The sequence below is a fragment of the Balaenoptera physalus genome (assembly GCF_965194825.1).
Source record: "Balaenoptera physalus genome assembly, chromosome: 13".
NCBI classification, from domain to species: Eukaryota; Metazoa; Chordata; class Mammalia; order Artiodactyla; family Balaenopteridae; genus Balaenoptera; species Balaenoptera physalus.
Window position 1 is genome coordinate 31,102,797 of NC_138892.1, and position 25,104 is coordinate 31,127,900.

At 36.7% G+C, this 25,104-nt stretch overlaps 1 protein-coding gene across 4 annotated transcripts in view; it reads left to right on the forward strand.

The window, feature by feature from the left end:
* POC1B (POC1 centriolar protein B) overlaps window positions 1-25,104 on the forward strand; it is a 145,200-nt gene that overhangs the window by 65,559 nt on the left and 54,537 nt on the right. For 2 of the 4 annotated variants that reach the window (XM_082419017.1, XM_082419015.1), the window contains exon 10: window positions 1,473-1,553. The exons of 1 other annotated variant lie outside the window; for it this stretch is intronic. In XM_082419017.1, coding sequence (XP_082275143.1) covers window positions 1,473-1,553 — 81 coding nt within the window. Of the gene's footprint in view, window positions 1-1,472; window positions 1,554-21,341; window positions 21,426-25,104 lie in introns of all 4 variants that reach the window. One more of the 4 variants, XM_082419018.1, reaches the window with a different exon arrangement.

A 25,104-nucleotide genomic window follows, 5' to 3' on the forward strand; every position in this document is an offset into this window, starting at 1 on the left:
GAGGATTGCTCTTCTTTTCACATTGATTTGTAGGTTTTTCTTATATATTTTAGATATTTGTCCTTTTTCAGTTTCAGATATAATATCTCCTCCTATTCCATTATCTGATTGTTAACTTTATGGTAACCATTGTTAAACAGAAATCCTTAATTTTGGGGTAAACGGATCAATTTTTTTTTAATATATTTATTTTTTGCCTTATGGTTTTACTTTTGCAGCTTTTAAGATGTTCTTCTCTACCCTGGGTCAGAAAGATATTCTTTTTTTTTAATTAATTAATTAATTAATTAATTTTTGGCTGTGTTGGGTCTTTGTTTCTGTGCAAGGACTTTCTCTAGTTGCGGCAAGCGGGGGCCACTCCGCATCACGGTGCGCGGGCCTCTCACTATCACGGCGTCTCTTGTTGAGGGGCACAGGCTCCAGATGCGCAGGCTCAGTAGTTGTGGCTCACGGGCCTAGTTGCTCCGTGGCATGTGGGATCTTCCCAGACCAGGGCTCAAACCCGTGTACCCTGCATTGGCAGGCAGATTCCCAACCACTCCGCCACCAGGGAAGCCCCCCAGAAAGATATTCTTACACATTTACTTCTACTAACTTTATAGTTTTAACATACCATTTAGGTTTATAATTTATCTGCTGTCCATCTTTGTGTGTAGTATTAGGCGGGGATCTATTTAGTGAGCCCGTTTTCTTAGGTACAAGTCATCCTTCCTCTATTGATTTGTGGCCCCATTTTTCCTTTGTATTTGTTTTCCATATATACAGGGCTTTGCTTCTGAACTCTTCATGGTATTGCTTCCTATTTTTTAAAGACTTCTTTAATGTCTTTACATGAGTTTTATTATTTTTTTTTCTGTAAAGGTCACATGCATTTTTGGGCTTTTTTCCTGATGTATTTAAAAATTTCTATGGTATTGTAAATTATGATTTTTAAAAATTTACATTTTCTGTGTGCTGAAGTACAGACAGGTAATTGATTTTGTATATCAATTTTGGATCTAGTAAACTCTCTTAGTTTTAATGATTCAGCAGTAGATTCTTTTGGGATTTCTTTATAGATAATTATATATGAATGACAATTTTTATTTCTTCTGTTCTAATTCTTACATCTTAATGCTTTTATTTCCTTTTCTTGTCTTACTGAACTGGCTAGGATTTTTTTCTGCATCTTTTGAGGTGGGTCATTTTATTTTATTTTTAAAATCCCTTTATAGGTGAATCCCATTGATTTCCTAATGTAAAAGCAACTTTTTATTCCTGGGATAAATTCAACTTGCTCACAATGATCTTTTCTTATATATTGTTAGATTTGATAGGCTAATATTTTATTTAAAATTTTTGTATCCATGCTAATATATGAATATTTTAATTTTAGAATACATTAGGAAATACCCTCTAGATTATTAGAAATGGCATCCACTTTCCTATGGTATAAAAATCTAATATTAGCTTTTTTTAATGTATATATACAGATTAATCCAAAGCTTGATGTAATCGATTTGCAGACCTCTACTCCCCCTGTTGTGGACATCCTTTCTTTTGATTCTACCACAGTAAGTTTTCTTTGGCATTTAAATGGTATTTAATTGTTTGGCACAATCCATTTTCCTTAAAAAGTGTGTGGGAGAGAAGATAAAAAATGGGCTAAATAGCCTAACATCTTAGCATAGAAAGAACCTTGTACGAAAGTCATATTTACAATGTGTCTAAATAGCCACAAGGGGGAGCAGTACCAATTTCCAGAAAAGCTTCAATTTGAGGACCTTGAGCTCAGTAGAATCCATACCGTCTCATCTCCTAAGGTGCCACCCATGTGACATTTCACTTGCTGTCACAGAACAGATTTCCTTCTTTGGTAATTGCCTTTCAGAGGCTAAACTTACGTCTAGTCTCCTTAGAAGGTGTAAGAAAAGCAATCATTTCCCTTTGTTCGTCTCTCTTGATGGATAATCCAGAAATTAAGAAGTATTTCTAACACTTGCAATTTTGTTTTAAAAAATTGCATACATATAATTTATTTACTAAGTGTATCCAAAGACTTCAAAAATTGAGAGTTTTAGCATTTCAATTTGAGTCTGCTTAATCTTTGCAAAGCAGATTAGTTCTGCCATCTATTCTGCTAGTCAGGGCAAAACTAGTAATAAGAACGAATGGGGGGACTTCCCTGGTGGTGCAGTGGTTAAGACTCCGCCTGCCAGGCTTCCCTGGTGGCGCAGTGGTTGAGAATCTGCCTGCCAATGCAGGGGACACGGGTTCGAGCCCTGGTCTGGGAAGATCCCACATGCCACGGAGCAACTGGGCCCGTGAGCCACAATTACTGAGCCTGCGCGTCTGGAGCCTGTGCTCCACAACAAGAGAGGCCACGATAGTGAGAGGCCCGTGCACCGCGATGAAGAGTGGCCCCCGCTTGCCACAACTAGAGAAAGCCCTCGCACAGAAACGAAGACCCAACACAGCCATAAAAAAATTCTAAAAAAAAAAAAAAAAAAAGAATCCGCCTGCCAAAGCAGGGGACACGGGTTTGAGCCCTAGTCTGGGAAGATCCCACGTGCTGTGGAGCAACTAAGCCCATGCGCCACAACTACTGAGCCTGCACTCTAGAGCCCGCGAGCCACAACTACTGAGCCTGCGTGTCACAACTACTGAAGCCCACGTGCCTAGAGCCCGTGCTCCGCAACAAGAGAAGCCACCACAACGAGAAGCCCACGCACCGCAATGAAGAGCAGCCCCTGCTCACCACAACTAGAGAAAGCCCTCATGCAGCAACGAAGACCCAACACAGCCAAATTAATTAATTAATTAATTAAAAAAAAAAAAAGAACGAATGGGAGGAATGGCATGATCTTTGGCGACACTACTGTGATGATGTCAGTATAGTTAAATATTTTGGGTAAATTATTAATACGTGGCCAAAAAAGAAAACAAACAAGAAAAACACTTGACATTACAACATTACAAACTCTCCAGTAGATCTCAAGAATTGTATTTATTGTAGAGGAATTCTGCAGAGAACTAGTCTATCTTGAGTCTATGCTGTGTCAGAAAGTAGTCTGCTTGTTACAGGGTCTTTTCAGTGTTAATTCATGCAGAGAAGACTCCTAGATCACTCATGAGAAGTTCCAGAGACAGGAAATCAGCTGGAGGGTCAACCCAGGGGCTGATTGTCAAAGAGAGGTCCAAGAATTGTTGGTGACAGCTAGCACCTTAAGTGGATCTGTGGTCTGGTCTCTTACAATGTTCATGTTTATAAAATAACACTACAAACATTGCTGCATTAATAACTTACTTATGACATTAAAAATTAACTAGGCATCAAATTCTTGCCACAGTGCTTAGCTTATAGTAGGTGCTCAATACTTACGTTCAATGAATTACTCAAAAGTCTCACTGTTGAAATTTACAAATTCTGGTGAGTTGGGTTTTTGCCCCACTAGTGAGAGGAGCAAAAGATAGGTGGTTTTTGAGACGTGCTGCCTTCTTGTGAGGTAGTTGGTAGACTAAAATTGGGTGTTTCTGGCCTAGAAGATATCAGAGATCATCAAAAATCTTTGATCGGAGCTTTGAGACTCACTCTCCCTGCCAGTACCCTTCAAAATTTGCAAAACCTCATGACCTGAGGAATCCAGGTGTTCTCAGTAGTGTGCTATGGAGGTGGGCATAAGTACCACCTAGCAAGCGATAGCAGGGTGTCTGTCCCTGGCTGGTAATGTAGAAGCGCCAAAGTCAAGTGTCTACGTTATAGGACCCTAACTCGGGAATACAGGGTACGTGGGACAAAAAGACAATTCTTTTTTTTTTTTTTAATTGAAGTATAGTTGATTTACAATGTTGTGTTAATGTCTGCTGTACAGCAAAGTAATTCAGTTATACATATATATAATTCTTTTTCATATTCTTTTCCACTATGGTTTATCTCAGGATATTGAATATAGTTCCCTGTGCTATATAGTAGGACCTTGTTGTGTATCCATTCTATATGTAATAGTTTGCATCTGCTAACTCCAAACTCTCAGTCCATTCCCCCCCTCCCCCTTGGCAACCACAAGTCTGTTCTCTACAGGGAAGACAATTTTTATAATAAACATGTGACACGTTTGCAGTTGTGTTACAAAGCAGAATAATAAGACTGAAGAGTACAGTTATTACCCACATAAGGGATACTATTAGACTGAATTATATGATATTGCCATTTTGTAGGCAAAAACGATCTAATACGTATCAGTGATTTCCCATGGTTCAGCCCCACACATAAGCATTAGAAGGAAGACTCCACTGTTACTTTGAGCTGTGTGCTTGATGCTACATAAAAATAAAACAAACAAGAAAACAAAAACTTGTTTGCTATAAATTGGTTTGGAATTAGGCTAATGATGTCCCACTTAGATAGATTTTTTTACAATCTGGAAGATAGCTGCTTGCCTCCTGGCAAGACATAAGGACTCCTGATTTTATTTATTTTACTAACACATTTTCTGAAGACAGATATTCATGAAGCATTTAGATTTTTATAAAGAGTATCTTTAAAGAGCTTTCCTTTAAATTTTCAATGTATGTGTCTTTCTTTTAGCTCATTGGTAGATAAGTGGTTAGAAAACTAAAGCGCAATCACGGTAATTGTTTGCCTTTCCATTAATCTAGTGGTAATTCTTAATCTGTCATCTCCTCTGTATTGGCTGCTTTTCTTTTGCTTCTGCACAACAAATCAAACATAAATGTAAAGAGATTTGTTTCTATTCTGGCATGAAGCACTATTGTGGTGTGAACTTTGCATGTAATTATAATGAAAAAACACAGAGAAGTATTGGAAGCAAAAAAAAAAAAAGCAGTATTTACAGGTGGTTTGGTTTTTGTTATTGTGGTTACTGTTTATTTTGGGTATTTGTTTGTTTGGTTTTTGCAGACTGGAAGAAAGTTTCTTTAGAAATTCATTTTCATCAAGATGAGATGTAAAAAGGTTACTCTTTAAACCTTAATTTGTGAAATTTCTTAGTAGGATAAAAGCAGGTTTTTTATGGTGTAAGAAATAGTTGGCTTCTGTTGCTGTTTTGACTTGATTTAATATTACATTCAGGATGATTTCTAGATCTAAGTGTATTGATATCTATGCTCTGATGCCTTCTTACAACAGAGAAGGAATTATGGCATACAGTGTAACAGTTGGTATCTTTGTGGCTTGCACTTGTGTCTCTAATGCCAGGCAGGAAATTTGATACAATATTTCGGGATCAAAATAAGCTGTTCCCAATCTGCATTTTTAAAGCTTTGTTGTAAAAAAAAAAGTTTCTGTAAAGGGATATACTGGCTGTCACATAGACATAGTTTAAAAATGTTGATCTCAAATTTCTGAATCTTGTTCCAATTATGTTGTCTCTTGTTATTTGCTGATCTTCTAAAGATTATTTAGTTCAAGAGTCCCATTGAGTCTTTTAATGTTTTCATTTATTCTATTAGAAATAGACCAAGGTTTTGTCATCAGAATTGTACAAGGCATTTAGCATCAGCACATGGGGTGCGGCTACGTCCTCAGCTCCTCTCCCCGCAAAGGCAAATAGGACAGTAATTTCTCTTCTGTGTCCTAATATAAAGTGGTGTTTTTTGTTTTTGTTTTTTTTTAATACTAACTAAACAGAATTTATTTAAAATACTCTAGGATTATTAAAATTGTTATTTTTAGGTAAACTATATTCCTAGGTTTTGATGTATTTTATTACTATTTGTCCAACAAATGAACACAATGAAATTGATGATCTTGCTAGTATTACTCTGATTGACTCAAAACACTGGACTCTACTCAGAGAACTCAAAGAGTGTCCTTGCCTTCCTTCACTCTGGCAACTGTGTAGAGTATGAATGTAATATTGATGCCTTTCTTTAGAATTAGGGACAGTTTTCAGGTTAAATTAATTATTCACAATAAACTGAGAATCTGCAGTTATATCACAGAAGAAAATCAAGGTCTACAGCCTTTTCTTGCTCCATCAGTCAAATATTTAAACCACACTGCATGGAGGCATGCTATGATATACTGAAGACAGGATGTCAAGCTGGCCGCCTCCCCTCAAGAAACTTACAGCCGAGCCAGAGAGAAATAACAGTGTAAGAAGTAAGTGGCAGTTTCAATATACTAGATGCCAAGGGTATATGATTGTCAAATGAAAGGTTGTTAACAGAAGGATTCAGAAAAGGTCATGAATGGGCTAGAGGAAACTAGAAGACTTCTCTAGAAGAAAACATTTGACCAGTTCTTGACCTGACGGAAGATGGGTAGGATTTTGATAGAGACATTCCAGGTGGGGAAAGCAAGGTATAAGTAGATGTCTCAGAAGTAATTCAAAATACAATACGTACCATGGTAATGAAAGTGCAGCCGTCTAATCTGGAGTCTCTGCGTTGCCTAACTCAATGGATAGCAGATGTGGTAGGATGCTGGGCGCATACATACTCACACACATTTTTAGCTCTCAATCAATACTTCTTGAGTAACAAAAAATACCTGCCCCAGAGAAGCCTACACTGTATATTCTAGAGGAGGAGACAAGCAATTCACAGATTTAAAAAAAGTAGACCATATAGTATAGTAGACAGAAACAATGCAAAGGTGTAAATAGCACCGAAGTTAGGTAGGAAGAAGGGTGCATTTAGATAGTATGGCCAGGACAAGAGTCATGTGAAAGGTGACATTTGTGGAAGGAACTGAAGGAATGACGTGAACAAGTTAGATGAATATCTGGGGAGGTACTCCAGCCCATGGGAGCAGTGCTGGAAGGCCAGATTGGGAGTGAGGAGGAGCCACTGGAGGGTTTCCTGCAGAGAAAGGGGCATAATCTGATGAGTGTTTTAACAGGTTCACTCTGGCTACTGTGTTGAGAATCAGCTGGGGGTGATGGTGGAGGAGAGCAAAGAGACCAGTTCGGAAGCTAATGAAATCATGAGACAGGAGGCAGAAGTGGCTTGATCCAGGGTGGTAGCAGAGGAAGTGGTGTTAAGTGATTTGATTCTGGATGTATTTTGAAGGTGGAGCCAAGAGGATTTCCTGATGGACTGGATGTCGCTGTGGGATTCCCTGTCTCCTTTCCCCAGGGGTAGTAAGGCGCAGCCCTGAGTAATCTCAGGCTGGCCAAGCTTATCTCCTGGCTCAGCATCATTTTGCCAGAGGGGTTGCTGAGAGAAAAAAAGATTTGTGATTTTCCTATCTTCTTTTCTGGGATTAGGAAAGTGATCAGCTGAATCAAAGCAAGAGATGCTGTGCTGTTTCTGTGACTTTGAGAAGCACAGTGGTAAAACATAGTCCTTCCTAGGTGTCCTTTAGGTTTGCATTTTTCAGCGAGGTTTATTGGTTTCCCTTTTGGAAAGGCTGTCGCATCAGCCTATTTTTAGGAAGAAAAAAGTTATCCACTTTCATGGAGATTGTCATATGATATATACTCTCTGAAAAATATTGATATATTGATAAAATAAAAGGACATACAAAGAGTAAACTTACAGCTACAGAGAGGATATCTCCATGGTTGTTGTGGCAACAGTTCGTCCTGGTTACTAGACAACATTGCGTAACCAGTTCAGAGCTATTCCAGTTCCTAACTGCTTATGTAAGCAAAGATTTGGAAAGACTTACTTGAAAGAACACAGTGTATGCAAACCTAAATGTTCAAAACTAAAATTTGTAACTTGAAAGTGTAAAATGGCAATATGTGATGTATTGTCCCCAGATACCTCATTTACCTTTACAGGAAAATCAATAAAAATCATGTTGCGCAAACCTCCTGCTTACACTGCTTTTCTGTATGCTAACATTCCTGCATTTACATATAAACAGCTTCTAAATTTGGAGGTAGGTGAAATTCTTTTTTAAGTGTTTAAACTTTGCAACAGTTTATAAGGTAGCATTTGATTTGTAAATTTGGGGCATATGATTTCTGAAACTAGATATGTTTGTAACTTTGTTGTTGCTTGCTAAGCTTTAGGAAACAGACATGTTTATGGTATCTTTAGGCATCAGTTCAGTGGCCCTCGGTATTTTTCTCCTGCTCCCACTCTAAGTGTTTGAAAGAAAATGAACATAGGCATTTGTAAAATCCGCCTATGGACTGTACACAGAGGTGCTTTCCACAATTTATCCTTATTTTATTAAAAGACATTTAGTCTTAATTTCAAATGATAGTGAATATGTCAAGTGAGATACAGTAATTTTTTTTTTTTAATCCAGTGTCTCAGAAAGTTAATAATCCAGTGTCTCAAAAAGTTAAGATGCTTAGTAGGAGTAAAAGATGAATTCCTATCAGGGCTGAGAAATAATTTTAAAACATCACCCTTTGAAATTGAAAGAAATAATTAAATTGTCAAAGCATTTTAAAAATAAGACATACATGATAAAACGAACAGAAGTAAATAAGCAAAAATACACTTCCACAAATCTCTCACCCTTTAGAATAGAAAGCACATTTATGGTTTTTTCAGATACAAGTTATTTTAGAGATAGAGAAAACATTAGAGAGGAAGAGACGATTTTCAAATTAGTTGCATCCTTGCTTTAGAAGTACATCATGACCTATATGTTATAAGACCTACCAACAGTTGTGAATGTGATAGCTGACCTTTAAAAAAAATGTGTTTGGGGGATTATAGAAAAAAAAACAAGCAACTAAAACTTTTAGTCTGTTAAAGGAACGTGGCTTTTTTTTTTAAAGCTGATTTACTAAGATAGTACCACTGTAAAAAGAGAGTAATAGTGTGGGTCAGAGGGTTTCTTTTTTCCTCCAAATAAAATATGCTTTTTGATAAAAATCATAATAATCATAAGTCCCAAATGTTTGATTTAACTATCCTTAACGACTTACTAATTTGAGCTTCATTCCCTTTAAGTTTCAAGGTCACCGAGAAAGAAAGCTTACATTAATGAGTGTTTCCTTTTACCAAAAACTTTATACTAAGTAAATTTTTAAGCATAGTCCTAGTTAAAAATTTATGTAGTGAAACTGGTCTTTATAACCTGTTGACAAAAGTGATTTAGGACTTAAACGTTTCTTTATGAAATATAAAGAGAGAGAGAACTCTACAAAAGGATTTTATAAAACGTGCTATTTGGGAGCGCAACAGAATAAATACGTTTTTTAATTTCCTTTAGAAAATTAGCGCCTTTCTGGGAACTGGAGGTGTTGACGTTCCAGGTATTATTTCTGCCTTCCAACTTCCTGAGCTACTGTATTTCTAAACTGCTGCAGTCATCCAGACTGTCGCAGGCCTGGGAATCTAAGCCGCATCCCCAGTTCCCACAGTTGAGACTGAGGCGTGCCGAAAATGCCCGACAGCCTCAGCCCACACATCCAGTAACAACTGGTTCCTTCCTCTTCCTGTGGAAGAGCAACATCCTCAGAGATGAGAAGAAATGCACCCTGAGGAATGCAGGAACAGCAGTGAGCTTTTCACACAGGAAATTACTAGGGGAGCATTCTGCAAAGTGCTTGTCTCCTGGACTGTCAGCCCATAATGAGCTTCCTGCTGACCTGGAGGATGGTTTACTATGGAGCTAAATGCCATTGGCAGGTCTGTCAGGGTTGCCTGGAAGATAGCTAGCTTCGCTTTCAGCTGTTCTGTACATTACACCCATCTGGTTTTGAGTAATTGGGTGCTGCTTATACAGTGAAGCTAGTTGGCTTTGCTCCTTTATTTCGCCACCTGACAGCTAATTGTTTGGTGGAAGTGGTCAGCAAGTCTGCTGAAGTGAATTTTTCAGTCAGTTCTTTGTGCTTTATGAAGTCAGGTTATGTAAACTCTATTAGGACTTCAGAGAGATTAAAATCCTCATAATCTGAGTGAACTGGCTGCTGATGCCCAGTGCTGGTTCTTGCCTAGTTCCATCTGTGTCTTTCAGTCTCCTTGCTTTTACTTTCGGAAACAGTCAGGCATCAGTAGAAGATAACATAACTGTGTGCACGATCATACATCCTCGAGCATACAGAACACTCTGCTGCTTCAAACCAGCCAATCCACCCACCCCTGTAATTTAAAAATTGAGACTGACTTGGAATGACTTTTACAACTGAAGAATGTTCTGGTATAATTTTTTTCCCCTAATTCCTACGTATTTTCTTTTTCCTTTACTTGAGATAGTGATGGCCACTGTAAAGCCCAGTTTTTATATCATATGTTCTTTTTAAATTGCTTTCCAGATCACTACAGAATTTTGGTGGGTTTCAGCATTTATGGTGGCAAAATTCCTTTACTTTTCATGTATTTGTTTGGATTATTTTACTGAAGCACATAAGAGTTACATGTTGTTTGTTTTAAGTTGAAGGGGAGATGGAGAAGGAATGCCAGGCATTTCCTCTTCCTTTCAGAATGTCTTTTTAATGAACATTCCTCTTCCCTCCTATGAACAAACCATCTCAACTCAGTGAGGGGCCTCTAAGTGTCTAAGTTTCTAACAAACCAACTTCTTTCCTTTGTTCCTTCAGCCCTAGAGAGTTAGTTGCTTCATGCATTTACTATTTCTTCTCACCTCTGTGATCCCTTTTAGCCTTTGCAGACTTCCAAACCTTTTTAACCAGTTCCCTATATTAAATTCTCTCTGCTAAAATAACTGTTGTGGTTTCTGTTTTCCTGCTGGATCCTGAATGATCATCCTAAAGATCCTAAACCATCCTAAAGAAATAGAAGTACAGAAAAAGACTTGTATTCAAGGATGTTTATTTCAGCATTACTTATAACAACAAATGGACACAAGTCAAATATCCTTTAAGAGAGTATTAGTTAAATAAAACTATAGTATATCAAGTGATGGAATATTATATAGCCATGCCATGTTTAACAACAACTAAATGCATGTGTATGATTCTGAATTTGATTCTGGGTCAGTAGAAGAATCGCTATATAGAACATCACTATGACAGTTGACAAAAAGTGAGCATGGGCTTTACCTCCTTGGTAGGGCTTTGTAGTTACTTTTCTTTTACTGCTCTTCCCAGGTCCCCAACCTCACCCTGTCACTTATTTTCATTTTTTTTTTTTTTTTTTTTTTTTTTAAGAAAGAATATTCTTTGTGGCAAGAATTGTGTGTGCATAAGGTTTCTTTGGTGGTGTTATTGCTATTCGTTCTGGTGTGTGCAGATATGATTTCCTTTGTGGAATAGGTGATAGTCAGTTTCCATCAGATTTGGTTATAGTGTGAATTTTATGAAGTGAATCCTATTTTCCATTGACTTTTATTTTTAAGCAGAGCTATGTTTTCTTGGTAAATATTCTGTTTATTGGGCTGGAAATCTTATGGGCTAGGCTTGAAATCATGCCCAAATCCATAATTACAGTGTTACAGTAATAGTACACCTTGTTCCCATAGGTGAAACTTTAAAAGACATTTTGTAATTCACTTGGAAAATTCTTCTGTTTGAAGCTACATGTTCAGTTGAATGAATCTGTGTCCCATTTTGTCCATTCTCTAAGGTTGATATTGTGTAAACTAAATTCATTTTAAATAACATCTAGCATCAGGCAAAGTACCAGAGTAAATGTTATTCTAAATTCAGAAACAATGCATTTTAGGGATAATAATTAATCATCTAATGAAATTTTAATTACTTGTTGATAAATAATTACTTGTTTTAAACAGAACTGGAAATGCATTATTTTAAGATAAAGTGAAGACAGTTGTGTGCTTTGGAAAATCAGTTGAAATTTTGAAGAATTTGACTAAGAAATGCACTCTCCCAGATTTGTACTTTTAGAAAATTCTGTGTACTTTCTGTAAAATTCAGTACACAGTAAAATTACTGAAAAAAATTCAAGCTGTTAACACTATTTAAAAACTTTGTTCTTTTTCAAGAAATCGTTTATATATGTTCTATGAATTATAAATGCCATAAAACTATGGCTGTTTTACATTTTGGGCACTAATCTATCAGAGAGTCACACCCTCTTCCTCCCAACTCAGGGAAAACAACCTCTTTCTGATATACAATTAAATGACATGAAAAATTTTAAACAGATAATATGGTTTTTAAAATATCACCATTTTTAAAATTGAGTTTACTGATAGGTTTATGAAACAGAATTGAGAAAAAAATTTTTCTATTTAAAAATAAATTATCTCTTCCCTGAAATGTATTTGAAACTTTTTATTTAGAGAGCAATAGTTTTCCCTAAGGTATTATATGATTAATATTTTAATCAAGCATTAGGATCTTGTTATTTCTGTTACTATGTGCTATGATTATTTTCATGTATTTATTAGTCAAGCGAAATGACATTCCTGGGGTTTATCTCAAATTATGTTTTATTTGTTTATTTTTAGTTTTACTTTGGCACTTTTTCCAGGCAGTTCTCTTGGCAGCAGTGGCATTGCTTCTGCTTGTCGTGTTTTATGCAATTAAGCTCTTCCAGTATATTCCCCATCACAACTTATTTCATGCAAATGTTCTAGCTGTTGTATCCAGCCATTAACTTATATAATTTTTCCTACAGTATTTTTAGTCAAAATTATTTTCCTAAATGTAAGAGAAAAATGAATTTTATGAGAAGCTAAACAATGAATTTTGAATGGAAAAAAATCAGAATGTACTGAAAGTTTTTGTCTTTTCCTCCTGCCTCTACCCTTCCTGGTGCCAGTCCTCACAGCAGGGTGGGAGATTTGGATCTGACCACATTAACTAGGATTTGCTTTTTGTCCTCTGCTGCTTATATACCTGGCACAAGAAAATCTGGAGTACTAGTAGACTGTATGTGGAGACTGTGGCCAACCAGCTTGTTAGAGTAGCAAAACGAGTACATATGGAATTAATTACTCTCCTGCCATAGCTCTGCAGACCCCAAATGAGTGAATCTTGGCAGGAATAGAAAATCTTTCAGAGTACTAACCACAGATGAGCTGTATTTCTGCAGGAGCTGAGCTCAGGGCAGTGAAGCTTTGGTGTGCAGCATCACGAAGGGAAGTGACTCAGCCTAAGTTAGGGGCTGACTCAGTAGACATTGTTCATTCATTTCTCAAAAATGAACATGCCAGGCACTAGATAGGAGTAGGGGGTTGAGAGGGAGGAGGATGAATGTGGGTTATAATGATAAGCAAAAGCTATCATGGAAAGTTACATAGTACAGTGACATTATGAATTGTGGGCATTTGACTAAGTCAGGAGTATAGGTGAGGCGAAATCAGAGAAAGTTTCCCTGAAAAAGTTGTTTTAAGCTGAGATATAAAACCTTGCTATTCAAGATGTGGTCCATGGTTTGTTTGAGCATCACCTGGGAGCTTCTTAGAAATGCAGAGTCTTGGGTCCCACCCCAGAGCTACTGCATCAGACGCTGCATTTTAATAAGATCCCCAGGTGATTTACGTGTTCATTAAAGTTTGAGAAGTGCTGATCTAAAGCTTCAGTAAGAGTTGGTGTGAGAAGATTAGGAGTACTGGAGTGTCCTAGGCAGAGGGAACTGTGTATGCAAAGACTGGCTTGCAGGGACCTTGGTATGCTCTAGGGACTGAAAAGAGGGCTGGAGCCCAGGGATGGGCAGGAGAATGTGGTGTCAGGACAGCCAAGAGAGGAGTGTTTAAAGAAGATGGGAGTGTCAACATTGCTGAAAGCCAAGAGAAGGATTTTTATAATAATCAATTTAGCAGAAATTTTTGGTTACCTTTTGGAGAGCTTTTTCAATGGACTAATACAGGTGCGAGCCAGTATGAAGTGAGTTGAACAGTGAGTGGAGGGGGCAGGGTGAGCAAAGAGACAGCTAGAATAGATTATTCTTTCTTTTACTGAATACATTTGCTGTGCATCTATTATATATACCAAGCAATGAGAATGCACAGATCAAAGAGTCCAATAATAGTGATAAATGCCTAATTTGCTATGGGAGTACATCAGTGGAGTGGTTAAATAAGGACTGTGTGTGTGTGTGTGTGTGTGTGTGTACACACATATGCGCATGTGTGTGAGTGCTAGAAAATTTGGGTGGGGGACAGAAAACTTAATCAGAGATAACTTCCTGGAAATGGTTGAAACTTGAGCTGTTTCTTTAAGAATTTGCCTACCATTATGGAGAACAAGGACAGAGTTCAGCATTTGTATAGGTGACAAGGCTTAAGAGGGGATGGTGAATTCAGGGAACCATGACAAGAGCAAATTTGAGTTTTAGGACAGTTACTCTAGAGATGTGATAAAGGAGGGGTTAGAGGGAGGTGAGGCTGGGAGGCATGAAAATTAGGAGGCAAGTGCAGTCGTAATCTAGATATGGAGTGGGGGGGGTGCTTGATCTTGAGCAGTAACATAGGGGGAAATGAAGAAGAGGAGACTGAGCCGTGAGATCTTGAAGAGAAAGAGTTAAAGGTTCTGTTTACTGATTAGACATAGGAGAGGGAAGACTCTAGCACAGCTCCCAAATTTGAAGCTCCTGAGTAGATAATGGCACTGTTTACCAAGATAGGACAGGGACAGGTCTTGGGCATGGAGCATTCAGGCGGAAATATAGATCTGGGAACCTTTGATTGATTGATCAAGCCGTGAGGTCCCACAGGATGATCCCCGAACTGCAGCTTCATACTAAATACGGTAATGATCATGACAGATAGATGATCACCAGTAACCTCATCTCATTCATCAGGAGTGGTAATTAGAAGACTGTTTGCTTGAATAATGCTGGTTATTTGGTAAATACGGCGACTGAAATATAAAGCAGATAAAACTGGTTGCATTTAATGGCTGTAAGTAGCAGACGTGCATTAGTGGTGTCACGGCTTCCTTTTTTAAGAACTTCCTGCTTACTCCTCTGGGTATGTGTTTAGTGTAGATAAATTTTCATGATTCTTAACCACACTTGTAATAAAGTTATAGAATGTAGTTCATATTCTCTTTGACTCATGACATCTGTGAAAAATATTTTTGAACTTTATGGTAGCATTTGAATATTATTTCTCCTGGACCATTTTCCCCATGATAATTAGTTAAAAAAAAAAAAAAGAAAGGAAAATCTTTCCTTATAAAGACAGTCATTTTAAAATTAATTTTTTAATTGAAGTATGGTTGATTTATAATGTTGTGTTAGTTTCAGTTTTATATATATATATATATATATATATATATATATATATATACTTTTTTTTTCAGATTCTTTTCCCTTACAGGTTATTAAAAATATATTGAGTATAGTTCTCTGTGCTATACAGTAGGTCCTTGTTAGTTATCAGTGATTGTTGTTATCCTTTGGTTTCTGAGTTTCTTCCACCAGCAAAATTAGAAAGGAGCAAAACATCCATACCTTTCTATACACAAAAATGTAGGAAAGAAAAATTTAGTATGTCTATCAAACAGTAATATTGTTATCATGGCCTTTTATTTATAATGAAGTATTTGTTACTGATTTTCTACTCATAAGCTCTTTGTCCTGAAGATTTTATGCCATAATTTTTCAACTATGTCCAGTTATATAATCTTTATCAAGGGGTTAAATATTTCAGATGAGATTCATAGATTTAAATGCTTGATGTTAGATTGGCTTCCTGTATTATTATTAGGAAATCATTTTTCACCCATTAAATGATGGGACCAGAATTTTTAAAAAGATGTTGGATCTTTGTCTACTAAGTGTTTTAAAAAAGTATTATGTACATTTCTCAGGCAGCTGCCTGAAAATGGAAACTTTTTTTCTTTTTTAACTATATCTGAAAATGTCTTAATATTTTGTTTTGGATTTGCTGAACAGTGATTTTCATTTTAAATGTATATTCAGCATATGCTTATCCATTTACTACTTTATTTAGTATGGCTTGTTCATTTATTTTTTGAACTTCCACCTGCCCTTAAGTAGCCTATTAACTAATTTGAGAAATCAGACATAGAAGAATTTTTTTTAGTTTGAATATAATGGATAGAAAAATATCTTTAATTCAACAAATTTTATTAATTACTTTATGTGTGCCTTACACATAGGAGGCACTCACCGTATTGTCAACTATCTGAAAGAAGGTAAGCTATGGCTTCTGCCTTCTAGAAAGGTGCAATTTAGATTTTAGTGGAGTTGGGGGGAGGACACAATATGATAATATTGATAATGATAGGTAATTGATCACAAACTATAGATTAAACTCTTTACCTATATTCTCACAGCAACCTTATAATGTAGCCCACGGTTATTTTCTTCATTTTACAGGTGAGGAAACTAACACTTAGAGAAGCCAAGTAATTTGTCCAAGGTCATACAGTCAGTACACAGAAGAGACAAGATTAAACCCAAGTCTGTGTGACTTGATGCCCCATTAATATAGCGCCATATTATATGATAGCATGGATAATTATACAGTATCACGAACAGCAGAAATGCAGGGAAAATTGATAATTACCTTTAAGAAACAAAATTGAATTTTTCTAGAGATTTAGAACAGGCAAATTGCATCTATTTGGGGAAGATGAGGAAAGGCTTCATTATTTTGCAAATGCAAATTAAAGTCAACTTACATAAAGTGCACTGTGTACACTGAGATCACATAGAAAGCTTTCACTCTCTGTCTTTTGAATGATATAATGAACAATAAATAGAAGAGTGGTTCTCAATACCCAGCTGTGAATATACATTACTGTTATAATCACAGTTATCATTAATCGTACTAGAATGTTCACATTATGCTAGATGGTGAATAGAACATAAATAAATATAATATTTGCCCTCTAAAAGATGTCCGGAAAAGCTTGCCAGTTTTCTGAATGTAGCTTTGTTAAATGATTGGATAAATTCCTGCCTTAAAATTGCCTCTTCATAGTATTAAAACACAGTAAAGAAGCTAGTCTTATTCAAGTGAGCAAAGCATGAGTTACTGTGTATGTGCAATTAAAAAAAAAAATTATCTCATGACTTTTAACACACAGCTCACTTCTCCTGAACTTGGCACTTGAAGAGTTTTGAGGAACAGAAAATAGGCCTGTAAAAAAGGTCAAAGAATGGCATTATTTATCTTAGAGAGTCAGCAAGCCCAGGAAATAATTTTTCAGAAATTTATTCTAAATAATCCTGACTCTGTGATAATTTTGTGTTTCATAAAAATAATGAGGATAGTTATTTGAGGACAACATTTGGCTTGTTGGTTTGGTTGGCTCTCCATGTACATTATAATGATACTAAAATGGTGGTGGTGTATTTGCTTTTGCAGCACGTATACTAAAATTGAAAAGATACAGAAAATATTAGAGTGGCCTCCGCGAGAGGATAAGTTGAAATTTATTAAATGTTCCATGTGTTTTGGAATATTATGTTTGTAGTTAGGGAAGCTCAGTGTCATAAAGACGTTAGTTCTCCCTGAATAAATCTACAAATTCAAGGCAATTCCAATAAACATCCTATTAAGATTTTTCATGAAAGCTAAAAAGTTGATTTTATGGCATACGTGGAAGAGCAAAGGGCCCAAAACAGACAGGACAATTTTGAAGAAATTTGAAGGTTGGGGACTCGTTAAGCTCTAAGTGTGATATTGTTACACAGAGAGACAAAGAGTCCACAATGGAGAGCACATAAGCAGACCCACACAAGTGCAGATGGTTGGTCTATGAAAGGCCTGATTTTGTAGACCCATGAAGATGGGTTTGTCACTAAGTCAACTGTTCAATAAATGTTGCTGGGACAGCTAGCTATATGAAAAAAAAAAAAATTATGTTCTTACTTTTAACCACAAATGAAATCAATACCAGATGGGTTAAAGGCTTAAGTGTGAAACCCCATACTTCAAAACTTCTAAAAGAAAACAGAAGAATATATTTATGTATTCTGGGTAGGCAAGGATTGCTTAAGCAAAATATAAAATGTACAAATCATAAAAGAAAAAGTTTAATAAATTTGACTACATTTAAAACAAAAAACTTCTATAAAAAATCCCATAAAATAAAAGTGAACACAATCCACAGAGTAGGGGATGTATTACACATATAAACAAAGTATTGGTATCCATAATATATAAGGAACTTTTTAAAATTTTTATTGAAGTATAGTTGAATTACAATGTTGTGTTAATTTCTGCCATATAGCAAAGTGATTCAGTTATATATATATATATATATATATATATATATATATATATATATATATATATATACACACATACATACATTCTTTTTCATATTCTTTTCCATTATGGTTTATCACAGGACATTGAATATAGTTCTCTGTGCTCTACAGTAGGACCTTGTTGCTTATCCATTTTCTATATAACAGTTTGCATCTGCTAATCCCAAACTCCCACTCCATCCCTCCCCCACCCCCCTCCCCCCTTGGCAACCACCAGTCTATTCTCTATATCCCTGATTCTGTTTCTGTTTCATAGATAGGTTCATTTGTGTCATATTTTAGATTCCACATATATGTGATATCATATGGTATTTCTCTTTCTGACTTACTTTACTTAGTATGATAATCTCTGGTTGCATCCATGTTGCCGCACATGGCATTCTTTTTTATGGATTAGTAGTATTCCATTGTATATATGTACCACATCTTATTTATCCATTCATCTGTCGAAGGACATATAGGTTGCTTCCATGTCTTGGCTGTTGTGAATAGTGCTGTTTTAAGAACATAGGGATGTATGTGTCTTTTTGAATTATAGTTTTGTCTGGATATATGCCCAGGAGTGGGATTGCTGGATCATATGTAGTTCTATTTTTAGTTTTCTGAGGAAACTTCATACTGTTTTCTACAGTGGTTACACCAACTTACATTCCCAGCAACAGTGTAACAGGGTTTCCTTTCCTCCACATCCTCTCCAGCATTTGTTATTTGTAGACTTTTAAATGATGGCCATTGTAATTGGCGTGAGGTGGTACCTCATTGTTGTTTTGATTTGCATTTCTCTCTATAGAAGGAACTCTTAAATATAAATTAGAAAAAAGAAGTAGACCAACTAAAAAGTGGACAGAGGACTTAAATAGGTAATTTGCAGAAGAATGATCAATATACACATAAAATATGCTCAAGTTACCAGTAATCAAGGAAACAAACAATGAAATTAAAACCATGGGATACCATTTCCTGCCCATAATTTTGTTAAAATTTAAAATGCCTGACAATCAAATATTTTTGACCTTGTAGAAAAAGGGGGGATTTTCTTCTGCTCATGGAAGAGTAAGTTGATTCTACCATTTGGGACAGTATCTGGTAAAACTATAACTGAACTGTGACACGTTAGGGGAACTCACCTACCTGTGTACAGGAGACATTTATAAGAATGCTTACTGTGGGATTCAATGCTAGTTAACAGTACAAAGGACACATAAATTGTGGAATACCCAATCAATGGAATACTATTTGGCAGGGAAAATAAGTGAAGTAGACTTACCTGCAACACCATAGACAAATCCAACAATGTTGGTTAACAGAAAATACTAAAGAGATCTAATACTATTTTATGTGAAGCTCGAATACACACAAAAGCAATACTGCTGTTTAGGGATGTCTACCTATGTGATAAAAGTAAAGGGACATAGATTGGGATGATAGACACAATATTCAAAATGGTGGTATCCTTTAAGAGGGAAAGGTAGGGAGATAGATCATAAAAGGGTATACTTTGTTTCTTAAGGTAGGGGAGAGGGTTGCTTTATTATTCTTATATCTCTTCACTGAATTAAAAAAAATTTTATTTTATTGTAGTTGATTTACAATGTGTTAATTTCTGCCATACAGCAAAGTGATTCAGTTATACATATATATACATTCTTTTTCATATTCTTTTCCATTATGGTTTATCACAGGGTATTGAATATAGTTCCCTGTGCTATACTGTAGGACCTTGTGGTTTATCCATTCTACATATAATAGTTTATATCTGCTAATCCCAAATTCCCAATCCATTCCTCCCCCACCCTCTTGGTAACCAAAAGTCTGTTCTCTATGTCTATGAGTCTGTTTCTGTTTCATAGATAGGTTCATTTGTGTAATATTTTAGATTCCACATATAAATGATATCATGTGATATTTTTCTCTTTCTGACTTATTTCACTTAGTAGTTTTATTTTCAACGAATTTTTGAAAGCAAAATTGGAACTTAAAAAAATCAGTTATTATGAGATAAAAAGAGGGATTACAGATTCATTCAGAAATGTTAGTGTTGCAGTGAGGTTGCATTGCTTATTCATGCCTGTATTAATTTCACTTGATTGCTGTTCTGCATGCAAAGAAGGGGCAGCTTTCTGAAAGGTGAACAGATGGCTTTTTTGAGACATGATGTGGGTGAAACTAAACCAAATGTGGTTTTCCAAGTCAAACTTCAGTTTTTTCCAAGATGTAATCCTTACTTGAATGTAAAATATCTTTTAAAAAAGTACATCACTGTACAATATAAGTTATTACCTGCCTCAGAATTTAGATTCACACATGCACACACCTTTTTTGAACACAGTAAGGTATCGCTATAAATAATGGTTGATTTCTGCCCTTGTCATTTCAGCAACTTGCATAAAATATTCTTGTTGATTCTATATGAAAGAGATAATAAGAATGAATCCCTTATTCTGTAGGCCTTTGGGGTATAACAGCAGGATTCACAAAAGATGTAACGACTACTTGTTTTCTCTTTGTAATTTACAGAAAGTTTTATTGGTATTCTATTTGTCTAGAATACTGGGATTAGACTTTTTAGTTTTATATTAACTCAGAAGAGAGAGTACTAATTCTAGTTCACTGACTACCTGCTGTCTCCCTCCACCTCCCCCAGATAATTCTGGTAAGTACTTTATCATTAATTAAAATTTATCTGGCGCAGTGCACAGTTCTAGACTCAGCATAGGGCATTAGAAGACAAATATTCCTTTAAGGGATTCATAGGTTATGTTTGCCTAATCATGTAAATAGTGAAACATGAAAGGAAATTTTTGTACAGATTTTATTTGTCCTAGCTGTATCCTACCTATTCATGGCTTCAAAATTAATAAGCTTCTCTGGAGATGACAGTATAGATCAAAGACAAAGATAGACAGATTTATGGCCTCGGCTGTCATTTTCAAGGGCACTGAATTAATCACTCAGATATTCTAGTTGATAGTTGCATTGGGGAGGGTGTGTTTTTCAAGTCTTCTGACAAACATGAAATTTCCAATTTGGTTTGAAGAAGAAAAATCAAAGCCCTCAGTAAAACCTTATCCCCAAAGCCTCTTTTTCTCTCTTTGAGAAAAAGATGTATGATTTTTCCCAAGGGATAAACAGAAGGCTTTCTCAGCTCAGCGACTTTAGTCTGGGAGACACAAATTTCACATGACATTCTCTGATTTTATCCTAGAAGTATTTTTAAATCAATCAGACTGAATCAGGTGGGTATGTTCCTACAGGGATATACAATACACTGCGCAGATATAACATAGAAGAGATGCAGTTTTCTTCTTCAGGATCAACAGCCTTTTCTTCTTAAGAGTTTTAGAAATTGGGAACGAATCCTGCCTGTGTTGTGGTCCTGTGACAGCCCCACATGGGTGACTCCATAGCTCTTTGTTCTGTTTTTCTGATTAATCCATCCGCTTCTTGGTTAACACTGGCTTTTGATCTCAAGGAAAGAACCAAAGACAGAGCAACACTCTGAGTCACTTCTGAAAGACAGCCATCCTCTCTTGGTCAGGATTCTCAGAGGAACTCAGTGACTGTCTAAATCCTTTGTGTTAATGGTAAACTCAGTGTAAAGCCTCCCACGCACTGGCCACCACTTCCTCTAGTCCTTCAGTTTTGATAATTCATCAACCCCAGAAGGACCTCCAATCCACTGAGCCTCTGCCTTTTCATTGCCCACCTTCTGTGTCTATGTGTCTCACCTTTATGGGCTTAGATTCTATAGTCCATCATCATAGCCATACCCTTGCCCCTTTCTCTCTTCATTGTACTCACCCCAAAAAACTTCAGCCTGGTTAAATCTATTTTTTTCTGCCGACTCTATACCTACACCCAAGCAACTGAATTCGACTAGACAGCCATGCTGACTGATCTCCCTTTAAATTTATTTATACAAAGCTCCAGGGGCACTCAGTACTGCCTAGCAATCCATTACCAAGTAGTTGTCTCCTCACCATCCTGTGACATCAGTGCTCTCTTTCTGTTTGATCTTTTCCATCAGCCCACGTTTGTAATGTATTTCCCATCTTTTAAAAGGAAAACTTCATTTGACCCCTCATCCCTTTCCAAGTCCTGTCTCATTGCTCTGCTCCCCTTTATAGCAAAACTCCTCAAAAGAAAGGCATATATTCAGTCTTCATTTCTTCACTTTCTACTCTTCTGAATCCACTTCAGTTAAGCTTTTGTCCCCACCATTCCACTCATGTGAAGGTCCCAGTGATTCATCCAAATCAGCCTTTCTATAGGACTTGGTCTCAGTGATCACTCCCTTCCCCTTGAAACATTTTCCTTACCTACCTTCTGGTCCAGTACTCCTCCTACCTCATGGGTCGCTAGTCACCTTTCCTGCTCCTTCTCTTCCTGCCTTCTAAAGTCTTTGCCACTGTTCTCTTGTTTGGCCCCTCCCTCTTGTTTGATCGTAGAGCCATGGCTGTAAGTAGTTATATGCCGAATACCCCAACTCCAAGGGAACAGGAGCTTCTGCAATTGGTACCCTTCCAGACCTTGCCTTATGTACCTCTTCACCTGGCTGTCCATTTGTATCCTTTATAAAAACCGGTAAATATATGTATATATATTCTGATAACTCCCAAATTTATATCTTTAGTCCCAACCTCTCCGCAGAAATCTAGAATCATATATTTCCAATTGTATTCATGATTTTTCCCCTTGGAAGGCTCATAGGCATCTCAAACTTAACATGCCCCCAATTTATTCTCTACCCCAATTAAAAAATGCATCATCAGTGGAGCTAAATCATAATGTAACACCTTGCCCAGCTTTATTTTTCTTCATAACCATTGTTACTACCTGACATTACATCACATATCTTTATATTTATTCACTGGAATATAACCCCATGTCAACAGGGTCTCTTTTGTTTAACCATTTCTTGTATTAGGCAGAGTAATGGTCCATAAAGATGTCCAAGTCCTCATCCCCAGAATCTGTGAATATGTTTCTTTACATGGCAGAGGGGCTTTGCAAATGTGATTAAGTTAAGGATCTTGAGATGGGGAGATTATCCTAGATTATGGTCCAATACACTCACAATGGTCCTTACAGGGGAAGAAGGGAGGCATAGGAATCAGAGAAGTGGAGATTGCAGTGATGCAGCCTAGAGCCACGAATGTAGGCAGCCTCAAGGAGCTGGAAAAGGCAAGGACAGATTCTCCCCTAGAGCCTCCAGAAGGAACACAGCTCTGCTGACACCTTGATTTTAGCCCCATAAGATCTATTTGGACCTTCAGAACTTCAAGATAGTAAGTAAATTTGTGTTGGTTTAAGCCACTAAACTTGTGGTAATTTGTTACAGCAGTGGTAGGAAACTAATATACTCCTATATCTCTGGCACCTAGAATTTTCCTGGCACGTAGGTGCTAAATAAAAACAATTTTGTTTGAATACATTGTATGTCTTCATTGTTTTATATCCCATATAAAGATTATTGGAGTTTCTAATCCCTATTCTAAATGTTATTGTTGAAGATAAATGATCCATTCTTTCTTTGAAAAGCAATATTTGCTTTTATTTTTGTCCAGGCAAAAGGTATTTTTTGTTATCCTAGTCTATTTCGGGCAGGCATTTTATAAGTGTGTGTGTGTGTGTGTGTGTGTCTGTAGTGATTTAAAAAATCTCAGAATGTCAGGAATGGAACAGACTTTTAAAGGGCATTCCGTCTGAATTTCCTGATCTGATGTTTGTATACTTCTCACAATATCCCTGACAAGTGATCATCCCTAGTCTATTTTAGAACCTTCAGTGATGGGAAACTCACTTTAGCTAGAGGGATCAAGACCACTTTTGGATAGACTTTTCTGACTTTGGTCTGTTTTGTTCTCTACTTACAGAATTAAATCAAAACTAGAAATGTTAAGTATAAGCCCAAACTGACTTATTTTAACCAATTTATTAAATATATATCTGCAGTTCAGGTCACTGCTTATCTTTACAAGTGAAGTACCTCCTTTTGCATGTTCACACTTGTCAGAAGATCCTTATGCTATTTCACCAGAAACCATCAGATATACTTTTGGGGGATAAAAATCAAGAAGTGATTTGCAGTTAAGTGATAAAGGCTTCCATTGCTCCCTCATTGTGCCTTTGAGGAGGCATGTAAGATAGTAATTTTTAGTAGAGAATCGTACTGGCTTGACTTTGGGTTTATATCAATACTTCTCTCCAAATACTGTCAAATTATTAATATTTACATTTTGAGGATGGCTCAGCAGATGCAGGATGGTCAGTTGAATTCAGTTCAACAAATGTTGAGCCCTGTATGTGTCTCATGCACTGTGCTAGGCACCCGAGGAAGAAAGATGACCAAGTTATGGCTCCTACCCTCAAGAGAGTAACCCCCATGACCTGGTAGGGAATATAGACATGAAAGCACAAATATAATGAGAAGTGATGAATGCTCTACTAGGCATGAACAAAGACTTATGAGAGTGTATGGTGTTAGAGAATGTTCTAATTTCACTCCTTTACATGTAGCTGTCCAGTTTTCTCAGCACCACTTATTGAAGAGACTGTCTTTTCTTCATTGTATATTCTTGCCTCCTTTGTTGTAGGTTAATTGACCATAAGTGCGTGGGTTTATTTCTGGGCTTTCTATCCTGTTCCATTGATTTATATTTCTGTTTTTGTGCCAGTACCACAGTGTTTTGATGACTGTAGCTTTGTGTATAGACTGAAGTCAGGGAGCATGATTCCTCCAGCTCTGTTTTTCTTTCTCAAGATTGTTTTGTCTATTCTGGGTCTTTTGTGTTCCACACAAATTTAAAAATTATTTGTTCTAGTTCTGTGAATAATGCCATTGGTAATTTGATAGGGATGGCACTGACTCTATAGATTACCTCGGGTAGTACATTTTCACAATATTGATTCTTCCAGTCCAAGAACACGGTATATCTTTCCGTCTGTTTGTGTCATCTTTGATTTCTTTCATCAGCATCTTATACTTTTCAGAGTACAGGTCTTTTGCCTCCTTGAGAGTGAAGTGGCGCCAGTGATTAGTTCTGACTTGCCAGCCCAGACAGTGAGTGGGGG